Source organism: Ammospiza nelsoni, chromosome 8, assembly GCF_027579445.1.
Source record: "Ammospiza nelsoni isolate bAmmNel1 chromosome 8, bAmmNel1.pri, whole genome shotgun sequence".
Lineage (NCBI taxonomy): Eukaryota > Metazoa > Chordata > Aves > Passeriformes > Passerellidae > Ammospiza > Ammospiza nelsoni.
Genome location: NC_080640.1, coordinates 19,587,106 through 19,599,228, shown reverse-complemented (window position 1 = coordinate 19,599,228; position 12,123 = coordinate 19,587,106). Strand labels below are relative to the sequence as shown.

The following is a 12,123-nucleotide window of genomic DNA, read 5'->3' as shown; positions in this document are numbered from 1 at the left end:
ACCATTAGGAGTTCAGATCCTCCTAGTTTCAAACTGAAGCTAGAAGCCAGTCAGAAACATTAATGTAGACATCTTCATAATTATTATTACCACCAAAGACTTAAACTTAGGATATTAGAAATGCTTTGTCACACAATTCTTTAAAAGGTATTTTCAATTCATTTAAATGGGATTTTAGGAATTATAAGAAATCAACCTCCTTGCTTTCAGGAGAGAAGTTTTAAGCCACAAAACTTTAGCAAACCATTCAGGTGAAATTTTTTTCACAAATTTTGGTGCACACACACTTAACTAAGTATGTGAATCTCTCCACATAGTATAAAAGCCTACTCACATGAGTACAAGTAGATTGCTGCATTAATGTTTGCTGTAGAAAGAAGAGAGCCAAAAATTTGCAGCTCTGAAGCTTAAATAAGGCATGACCACTAACACCAACATTTCTTAAACAAACCTAGAACAGTATATGTAATTTAGCAAACAGATTTTAATGCTGAACCAAATCTGAAGATTTGGCTAAGCAACTGCTTTGACACAAGGCTGAAGGCTGTACTGAAGGTGGTCTTTGGGATTTTCAGACTAGTACCAAGTATTAGAAAATTAACTGGGGCATTATATTCCTTAACTCAGGGTTTCAATTTGTACTGTTCAAAGTCATCAGCTGCAAGAACCAGATACATTTTGGGAATCCTTCTCTTAGAGAAACATGGACTACTCCCACCTGGGAGTCCCAGGCTGCCCTGCTGCATAGAGGAGAAAAAGCACTGGTCCCACATCCTTCCCTTACACGATAGCTATCAATTCAGGTGTTTGGCATATGCAGAGCAAGATGCCATGCCTTCTGGGGAGAAGAGGCAACTGTTACTAGATTAGTGTCTCTGTAATCTCTGTTGGTTACTTTCAATATGACTAAGTCAGAAAGGGTTCACTAAGTTCACAGCAGATGAGAGACCCTCTTGCTCTACAGTAAGATATTGATGTTCCTGCAACATATGCACAAATGGACACTTGCCAGCATCCTGATCCTCAGGGCTTCATCCCCAACCCAACACAGAACCATTAGTGTGTTAATTTTTACCTCACTTGGCCAACGTGATTTTTCAGAGAAAAATCAAACCAAAGCTATGGATCTCAGCTACAATATACACAGTAGGCAAGGGTAAGAGGAGTGGCAAGGAGGGAACAAGCCCACTAGTCTCTCTGCCTTAACAGTGTTATTTGATACTAGAAACCATTTAGCAGATAAAGAATAACTAGAGCTTTCAAGAAGTTCTGGCATTGCACTTCTGCATTCTTGTAACAGAGTTGACTGCCTGGAGGTCATGTGAACACAGAGCTGTTAGGTAATACAGGAAGAAGCACGCAGTGTTAATCAGTAATTGGATTAAAAGCTGAAGGAACAAGCATTCAGTTCAGGTATGAATTATTCATCTGTTTTTTCATTCAGAAAATACTGAAATTGCAAAGTACCAAATTCCCACACCAGCAGTGAGGTGATCCTATGATTCATGTCGAAGTTCCAGCCATGTGCTAGTGACTGACTCATGAACATGCAAGGTCTGGAAGAGGAAACCATTCCATAACACTTGATAATACCCATGCTCTAAAGCATTGTTAGAGTAGGTTTCCCACCCACTAAGATACTTGAATAATGACAACCCATTTGCATACACAGACAGCAATTATAACACTGCAATTACACTCTAGAGAGGCCATCATTGAGAAGAGCAACAGACTTATTAAAGTTAAGTGAATACCTGAATTCAGCTTCGCCATGAGCATGTGCTGTAGGTCAACACTCATAGTTATAAGAGGTTCTCCTTTTCTGCTCCCTTTGAAACAAAGGCTCCCTCAGGCCTCACTTGATGGTCTGTGAAACATTTGTGAGAATAGCAGCAAGGGGAGGAGATGTGGTCCAAGAAACCCAACCACATTTCCCCTTGAAGAACGCGCACCCCTCCAGGATGCATCAGCAGCTGAGCTGCAGAGAGCAGCCTCATGCTCTTCTTGCCTGCCCTGCTGGGCCCCCTGCACAGCTGTCCTGCAGACACTCACCCCAGGGAAAAGCCCAGGGGAAACACAGGCGTGGACATGTGCTTCAAGAGCCATTTAGCAGCTTTAGAAAGTCCTAGGAAGCAGCCAGCTATTTTGACCTGCTGCTGTAGAGCACACAGCTCTCCCTATCATCCATTTCCTCCTGGCGAAGCTGGCGGGCTATCGGCATGGAGCTGACAGCTGTGGTTTCTCACAAGTCAGCCCTCACACCAGAGGACGTGAATGCTTGGAAGAAGTCAGCAGTCTGTCCAGAGCACTCTGTCACCTAGATATTAATGCTAATGGCACAACTGGGCAACAGCTTGTCTCAAGTTCCGTGTGGGCAGACCAGCCCCTCGCTGACATCTGCAAACACCTCCCATGCTGTCCATCAACCAGTTGAGACAATCAGCTCTCACAAGGCCTCACCGCTTAGAGCAAGAGGGAAGACCCTAAAAGAGAGTTCCTGCTTTCACCTGAAGCTTGGCCAGTATCCTTTCCCAAATGCTAGTAAGTCTCCCAGAGCAACGACAGCTACATTTGCAAGAAACAGACAAAGTACTGACAAGTAGTTGGGGAAAGCAGGGAAAGTTATCTCTCATCATGCTAACATCAGAGCCCCTGCTTCACCAAGGAGATAAACGCGCATCAGAGCAACATCTTGTGATAAACCCTCAGAACTGGGCAATACTGTAGCAACACTTCCCGTTTCAAATGAGCGGAGAGAAGCATGCAGAAAAACAGCAGTGTGAAAAACAAAACACAGAAACTTAGGACTTTGTAAAACTGTCCATGCAGAACAAAAAATGTATGGGACATCTCTCCCTTCTCTCCAAACCCCTCACCCCAAGCGGCTCATCTACAAGCACAGCACCTACAAACAGATTTTCAATTCTACGAAAAGCAGAGTAATGTTTCACATGTCGTGCAAAGTTTGAAATGAACTATTTCTCATCCTCCATCAAGGAAACAAGGTATATTTGACTGTCAAGTTTTACTAAGGTTCTTGCAGGTCTAGCAGTCAATTTGTGACTGGATCAAGTGTATAAACCAAAAGAAGTAGCTGGGGTGCACAGGAACAGGACAGAGATGGGGAAGACATTGAGGAAGAAGCAGGGTTCTGGCTACCCAGACAACAGACATTGTGTACGTGACCAAAATCTCAAGAAAGAGAGGCTGGAATAGTTCACTTCCACTACTTCTGGCAGAAAGAGACAACACACACTGACAAGGCATATGCACACCTCTTACGACTCTCAAGGGTGCCAAGAACCACATGATATCCATCACTGATTCAAGCCTTCCTGAGAAGCCACAGGTAAGAAACATGAACATCCAGACTGCTAATTCATTATCTCCTCTTGCAGTACCTCCTTGCTTCAATTTAAGTGCAATGTGTAACGCTTGCATGATAGAAAAGACAATCCCCATAAAAGCCAACAAACCTGGAACTCCATCTCCGAGAGCTGGGCAGCTGTTTGGAAACATCCCACCAGTCACTGTTTGACTGAACGTGTGGTTCTACAAATGGCTCCAGTAGATCTAAGACCACATTACTACTGCAAGGGCAGTCATGCCTTGCCTCTCCTTCAAGTAATTTCTCTTGGAACACCACTCTTGTAGTCCAACACCACACCCAATCAGACAGATGAAAGGTGGAAAATGAGGCAGACACTCTTTTGCAGCACTTCATGCTAAGGTCAGCCTATGCCACTGGTCAAACTTCCCCATGGGACACTCAAGATACACTGTTATTCTCAAGTCACTTTTGAAAAACATGTCAAAAGTTTTCTGAGGTAATAACAAACAGCCATAAAAATCTTACAAAATGCAATCCTGGAAGTAAAACAACTGTCCAAGAAACCAAAAAGGATCTGTGAAATAACTTAAACTCTGTTCCATACATCTCTCCAGACCTGCTCTCCAAAGCATCTTTTTCTTGACCACATACTTCTACTGAGATTTTCAGAAATGACTTCAGCTGCTCCAGACTTGAATATGATCAATGATGGCCACTGGGCTCTTACTTTAAGCAAGTATCTTAAAGCCATGCAGTTCTCATTAGCAGATACCTAGAATTAGTCTGAGACCATAAAGCAACCTCTGAGGAGATTGTCAGAACCACAAGCCACAGAGAAATACGCTTAGTATTTACAAGGTGCATAAAGACTATAACAGTCTAAAATTCTTAATCACAACAGTTTGTCCTTTACTATTTCTGGGCTATCACTGTCTCTATTTAGAAAGCTAATATGCACTTATGCTAGCACTGCTTGAATTTTATAATGCCATGAAAGAAAACCCATGATGTATTTTTATGTAAATAAACTGGGACTTTATCAAACACCTTGATGACAAACAATTAATTCTGCAGCTGTGAAGATTATTTTAACTGCTTGACCCCATACGCTACAGATGGATAAGAACATCCACGCATTTCTCTCAGAGAACTCTCAGTATCACTTGGGAGCTTAGTTAAGGTTTCTCCAATTGCTTTAACCAGCTCTCTAAACTCTCTGATTTTCCAGCAGCAGTCATGTACACCCATGCACAGAGAGGCATGCAACCAGCATGTTCTCTCAACCTGAACTCCTGTGCAAGAGCGTCACAGTTTCCTCTTCTTGACAGGCAGTGAGAACCAGCCAGGCTGCTGAGCTGCCATATAACAAAGCAGGCTCTCATTTGCACCCAGAGGCTGACTAATAGCTCACCCACTCCTCTTCAGTGAGCAGGGTCAAAGAACCACATCTTATGTCTAAACAAGATAGAACAGAGAAAAATATCGCTTTAAGAATTAATTTAATTTTACCCCTTCAAAGAGGAGGGAGAGAGAACTGCATGCTACCACCTCACATCTTTGAGACCAATCAGCTGGCAGAAGTCAATGTTGGATGTAATTAGCTGAGATAGAACTACTCAGAACATATTCCTCCACAGAGCACTGAGAGTGGAGAAGTAAACACCACATGATAGTTCCCATCAAGTTTAAAAATACTTTGTGAATTTAAGTCTCTAGCCCTAAATGGCAGCTATTAGCAAAAGTAAACAAATAAATCAAATCAAATAATTACAGAAACAAAAAGCTGTAAGGAATCTCACATGTACTACAACTTCACCTATCTGGGTTGAGAACATCTGTCCAACATGACCTTAAATTCTGAGTAGATTATTCCAAGATTTATCTTTACAGCTTGAGTCCAGCGCAGGACCATAAAGATGATTAAGGAACCACAGCATCTTCCATAAGAGGAGAGGCTGCAAGAGCTGGAACTCTTCAGCCTGGGGAAAAGAAGACTCAGGGGAATCTTATATGGACAAGATAGCAGAAAATGAAAAAGAGGGAGCCAGACTTTTCCATAGTGCTCACTGACAGGAAAAGAGGCAATGTGCACAAACTAAAATGCATGAAGCTCCATCTGAACACAAGAAAACATTTTGTTACTCTTGAGGGTGGTCAAACATTGAAACAGCCTCAGAGAGGCTGTGAAGTGCTGCAGTCTCCACCTGCAGAGACATTAAAAACCCAACTGGAAATGGTTTTGGGCAACCTGCTTTATTTAACCATGCTTGAGCAGAAAGTTTAGATGATCTCAAGAGGTCCCTTCCAACCTGAATATGATCTTAAGTCTCATCTGTGGTTTCATCAGTGCAACAGAAGAAAGCCAGAAATAGAATTCAATTCCTTGACATGAACAGGAGGAAGAATTATACAGCTTATGTGGTTCTTATGCCATTTCCCTCTCAAAAAAGCTTTCTACCATGGTCTCTGGCATCTGTTAATGAGCCCCTCTGAAAGTGGCGTAACATTTCAGCTCTTCCTGACCTACAAAGTTAAAAAAAGTTCTCATTTTCCTTCTACTTGCCCAAGGCCCTCCATCTTCACCATATGTTTTCTTACACCGACTTCTGACCCTCTTATTTCACAAAAAGTTTGTTGGTACTCATCTTTCATTCTTGTCTCTTCCAGTGCACAAGAGCTCTGCTCAGCCAAGGCTGCCCTTGTCCTCCAGCAGCACCGTTCACTGCTGCTGTCATATTCAATTACCACCTCAGCCATCTCAGGCACATATGGACTTCCCCGTGTTTTTACCCACAAGAGATGGCTTGGATGCAGAGAGCTCAAAGCCACTGATGAATTAGTAAATGCTTTGGAAACATCAGCTTTTCAAGTGGGAAATTTGAAATGTTTCAAAGCAACATAGGTAGGGACAAATACCCTGAAGCAATTTGAAATGTCACATGAGCTTTGAGAACACATGAGGAAGAGAAAGATCACTGCCTCTGACTGTGGCTCAGCCTCCCAGCTGCTCAATGCACACAGCACAGCTATCACAGGCCAGGCAAGAGGGGTTAAGCAGCAGGTGGTCACTGCACCCTGCTGGACCTGAGCTGGTGTGTACAGACATCCTGAACAAGATTGTTTAATCTGGAGAAAAGGAGACTCAGGGGGAACTTACTGCTTCCTACAACTACCAGAGAGGAGGCTGCAGGCTCTCTTCTCTCAGGCAACATGCAACAGGACAAGATGAAAGTTTCAAGTTGCTTCAGGGGAAGCTTAGATTGGATACTGTGAAAAATTTCTTCACTGAAAGGGTGGTTGAACACCAGAACAGGCTGCCCAGGCAAGTGGTGGGATCACCATCCCTGGAACTGTTCAAAAAAAAACATGTAGATGTGGTATTGAAGGACATGGTTTAGTGGTACACATAGCAGTGTTAGGTTAGTAGTTGGACTCCATCTTGAAAATCTTGTCCACCCATAATAATTCTATGATTTCTATCCCCTTAGCACAGTTATTGCATAGTCTGAAAAAACTTCACCACAGATAAGAGGAGTACCTGCAAATGCAAACCTTCATGTGCTCTGTAGTTTTCCCAGAATTGAGAAACTTTAGAAGTAAAAATACCACATCTACAAGAGAGCAAGAGGCAGCATCAGCACATAGTTGTTCAACAAGGCTAGATGAATGTTTCCTCATTTCTGAATTCCTACTAAAATAATAAAAATTAACATAAGTTTCAGCATGTGGTGTCTGGGTGCCATAGTCCCATGATGCCCTAAACACCAACAGCTGTGCTAGAGGCAACAGCACAGCCTGCACAGGGCCAGTGTGCAGCCTCTGGAGAAGAATTTGCCCTGACTGCATCCTGTAGACCTGCACCACTATCACTATCTCAGGATTCAGCAATTTGGAAGCTGAAACAGAGAAATTTTAGCATCAGGCCTAGTTTTGACGCTGCTGTTAGAAGTACAGGTGAGTGCATGTGAAGAACTTCCCAGAGGAAGACACCCAGACCCAAACAATTTCAAATATAGTCATGAACTTTCTCTGCTAAGTGCTGTAAGAATTAAGGGCTGCCTTAATCAGGAAAAATTCAAATTTAACTAAGACCAGAGCAGAGGCTGTGGTTCTCTGTGGGAGAGGTCTGCTGTCACAAATATTTTAAGTTACTCATGCTGCAACCAAATCATGCAGATTTTTTTTTTTTAACCAGCCAAGAAGAAAGTTTTCACAGTTTCAACCAAAAAAGGAACTATGTACACCTGGGGCTGTCTTCAGAGGAAACATCAGAACATTTGCATTTGAGGCCATTCACAGAACTTGTATAGAAGCACACAATAGAAGAGGTCAGAGTCATTTTTTCCCCACACAGAAGTAGGATCTGATACATTAATCCAAATACTTTGGCCATGAAAGCAGCCCACCTTAAATAGGTTCTTCCTTCACAAGAACCACAGTGACAGCAGATGGCTCACCTTTGCAACTGCTCTGATGTGCACAAATTTGACATGGTATGCAGGTGACAGTCACATCAGCCATGATTGCCATAACAGTAACCAAAGTCCAGAAATTCTGAATCTTTGTGTACCAAACTGTCTGGAACATGTTACAGCAGACTCCACAGCAAATGAGTTTAGTTTTACATAATTTTTTTTCTCCCAGTCAAGTGCTTTCTAGATATGCTGTCAGTTTGAAGTCAGTTTGAGATCAATGTATGCTTATTAAAGTGAGAAAACAGAAAACAAGCTGATTTTTTTTTTTTTGTTGTGTAGAAACAGCAATAAAAGTCCAAAGCACTAACTACCTTTCAGAACACCTACATAAAGCCAAAGCACAGCTTGTTTCAGCCCATGCTAACTTGCAGCACAGGTGGAGAAGGACTTTAGATCCAACTGTGAGAAGTCAGACTCCAGAGCCTTTATGCACACAACACTGGACACACTGCCTCACTTATGCCATGGAATAGAGATAAATCTTCAGCCAAGATGCAACCACAGGATTCCAGTCTTGCTGAGACTGACAAAGAACACTATAACCCTACCTATGGCAATGCCATAAAGATACCCAGGCCACCATGACTGCCCAGAGCTCTCCACCTTCATTTCAACAGAAACTATGAGAAAGTAATTCTACACACTTTTCTAGAGTTTAGGAAAACTTGGAATCAATTAAAACTCAGTACATTGGGTTTGTGAGGTCTCCAGCTCTTAATACTTCTGTGCTAGTAAATCCTCTACATTAGTTACAAGGGGATCACCTTCAGACTGGCTGGGTTATTTTTAAGGCCACCAGTGGAATTCTTCATTAATGTCTGCCTTTTCATCACAGGTAACAAAGTGATCTGCTGCCAGTATGGTTACATCTTTGATTTTAGGCTCAATGCTAAAGAATACATACTAGACTTTATTTTGGTTCTGGTATGACAGAAACAAGTCTGAAGAAAAAGATAATTCTTTTCCCTAAAATAAATTTTAAAAAGACAATTTTCCATTGATTTGGGTCAATAAACTGCAATATTTACAGGCAGTATTTTAAATATAGAAAGTTTTAATTTTCAATTTGCTTCAAAAGCAGCCACCCAAGATAACCTCAAATTCAGAAGTTGTCTGTGAGTTGCTGGTAATTTCTCCTGAATTAGGGACCAACCAACCAGGCACAGAAAAATTTGCTTGCATAACTTTCTTGTTTACAAGAGTTGGACAATTTGCTTTAGTTTGCTCATTAAGTAAAGCACTTTACCAGTGTAAAAATACAAACAAACAGCACCACACATCTCCCTCCTCCAAGAAGAAAGCACAGCTCCTAGCTATGGTCTTACCTTCTGAAATAGCCCTCTCAACAGCTGCAAGGTAAGCATCAGGCTCATCATCATTTGTGAGTTCTTGCCACTGATCCCAGTCCTTGAAAAAGGTCAAAAAGTCATCACAGTCCGTAACACCACAGAACAGCTTGACCACTTTGCACGGGGGCCATAAAGCTTCCTGAAGGCTCTGCTGGATGTGAGGAATGTAAAAACTCTGCACCAGCTCAGCAGAAAGCAAAAGGATGATACTCCGACTCCCGCTGAACAGGTGCAGCTCCTGCTGGGAGATGGCAGAGCGGTCCTGCAGCTGGTAGCTCAGGATGCGGTGCTTTCCTACTCGCCAAGTAAAGAGGAAGAGGTTCTGCAGGTACTGGCACCATTCAGCAGCGTCACTTGCATACACAATCAGCACATCATATTCTCCAGGGGCTCCTGTACAGGTGCAAGATGATCACAAGAGAAAGGATTAAATTCAAACCATGAACTCACCCACAGCTTTGGAACAAAAAACCCCACAGCACTGTCTCTAATTCCCATCAGAAGCTACAAAGCATTTCAAAAGAACAGTAGCTCTATCTAAAGTGAGGTGTTCACTGCCACAAAGCAATTCTAAGGATGAATTAACTCCTACTTGCATCTACTCCACTAAATTTAAGTAGTTTTTTCATTCTTAAAAGTGAAAAAACTTAAAATGGTCTTCCTATAAAGGAGAGCATTCCCTATGTAGTTTCAAGAGAAACAAACTACGCAGAGATTTACAGATTTAAAGCATTCTGATAAGGAAAAAAAAAGCCACAAAAACCAGACCTTCAGAACAAACTAGCTTGAAAAGGGGAGTTCACTCTCACAAGAAAAGTTAAAATCATTTTAGGCAATTATATGGTCTCTGCAACGCAACTGCAGATCATTACATGCCCAGGCAGACACCAAAAATAACAACATACCTAAAATAACCAATGAGGTCACACAACGCCTACAGGAAGTCACTATGGCCCCCGTAGTGTTAGATATTTGCTCTCTTTGCAGCAGAAAGCAAACTGCCTGAAAAGCATGCATGCAACTGAGGGAACATCAGCCCCAGTGCTTGTACCACAGCCACTCTGTCCTTCAGGCTTCAGACATTCCACAGGGCTGTGTTAGAGTCCTTCCTCAAAATTGCCATCAAAAGCTTTCCCAACCATTTTTGGAGTGACAAAAATTCCCTCCCTTTAGAGGGAAAGAACTAATACAATGGTGGTGGCCATAAGACAGGCCAAAATATGCCCACCAAAGTTGACTTCTTCCACAATTCTCTAGAGACAGGTTCTACCTACAGACTCATGCATTTCAGTGCTCTGGCACAAAAACACTTAAAAATGTTAACAGCTTGCTAAGAGTAGATGCAAATTCAACCAGTGTGACATGATGCAGTGCTCTCCCACCAAGCTCAAGGAAGCTTTTATGTCTAAATTTAATTTTTCTTTTTACTAATGAAAAAGTTTACTCAAATTTGAAGTTTACAGCTCAGGTCCACAGTAAATTTCAGAACTGAGCATTTAAAGTCTTGTTAACAAATTGTCTGCTAATTCCAGTTTGACTCTTTAAATGTCAACATTTTCATCTCCATCATGATGCAAGCAAAGGCAATTTTTTCCAATTAAAGCAGAGAGCAATGCCTAAAATTTGGCCGCCAAAAAGAGGATCTGCAGAGTTAATTTACCTGAACTGAAGATGACAGTTTTACAGTCACCTTAGAAAAATTCAACCAAAATTGCACAGACTCCAAAGACTTGACTCTATCACCTTCCCCAGAACCTTCATTGTGAAATTAAGGCAGAAACAATGTCTAAGCTGAGGGACTCCAGCCCTAAACCACACAATTAACACCTTTAAACAGTAGCTCAGCAGAAGTGATACAATTGAGAAGGATGGAAGATGTGGTCAGTGCTTGACCAAGAGTGTTCCAGTTACCTGCATAAATAAGGAAGTCTCTAGCAGTGGAAGGATGATCTCCTACCTATGGAGAACGTGGCCAGTGCAGTGCTGACATAGTCACTAGGACAGCTGCATGTTTGGGAGTGAATACAGAACCACAGATGGAGGCTTGTAGGAGACAGCATTCCCAAAGGAGAGGATCCAGCAAATTCAAAGTAGAGTCCTCAGGATTCAAAACCTTGGGGTCTTTAACCTAAGAGTGCAGAACTGCTGTGAAATAAGATGGCTTTCACACCAGTGAGCACACCCCCATGGCCAACATATCACTGGTAGTGGCTGAACACCACCAGGCAAAACCAACAGAATTACATGAGCAAAAACATGAAAACCAAGCAGAATTCAAGTTTTATTCTAGAAAGGGAGATGTACCACAGACTTCTGCTTCCACTGCCCTGGGCTGATTTACGTGCAGTACAGTGGGAAAGGACAGCACAACTGTCTGCTGAGAATGGAGCCCACGCATTGCACCACGGCCAGATAAGCCCAACCTCAACAGATGAGGAGACCACACAATGACTCTCTGAGGTGTGCCCAAAGCTCTTAAAGTCCTACCCTGGTGCTCTCTGGCAGCAGCCCCACCTCCAGTCTCCGGAAGAATTAGTAGTGGCCTCCTGGGCACTTTTAACATTCTATAAAATGGAACAACTAATCCTGCCATTTACCTTAGGAAGCACAATCACACAGCTTCCACAGCTCCACTTGTGAGCCAACACGCCCTTCTCCAGGCTTTCAATGAAAGTAAGCAGCTGTGCTTGGAGACTGGGTGGAAGAGCCACTGACTTTAAACATGCCTCGCACTGCAGGGGCACTAAGTATCCAAGAATCCCTCCCTTCTCTGCTATGTAGATAAAGGATGCAAACTGGACAGACTCACTGCAAATTCCCTGCCAGAGCAGTGCAACCTTTGCATCCAGCAGGAAGGAACTTCCTCTGGTGTTCAGGAAAGGTGCTGATTTCCCAGCTAGCACTGCTCTACAAGAACACCATTCCCCTTAACAGAGCTGTACCAGCTCCCCTCAGGCCTTCTTCCCTC

The 12,123-nt window shown here is 42.6% G+C and overlaps 1 protein-coding gene across 2 annotated transcripts in view; it reads right to left on the bottom strand.

The window, feature by feature from the left end:
- Positions 1-12,123, bottom strand: part of PIK3AP1 (phosphoinositide-3-kinase adaptor protein 1) — a 36,897-nt gene that overhangs the window by 21,649 nt on the left and 3,125 nt on the right. For both annotated transcript variants that reach the window (XM_059477499.1, XM_059477500.1), the window contains exon 2: positions 9,132-9,548. In XM_059477499.1, the coding sequence (XP_059333482.1) occupies positions 9,132-9,548 (417 nt within the window). The remainder of the gene's footprint in view (positions 1-9,131; positions 9,549-12,123) is intronic.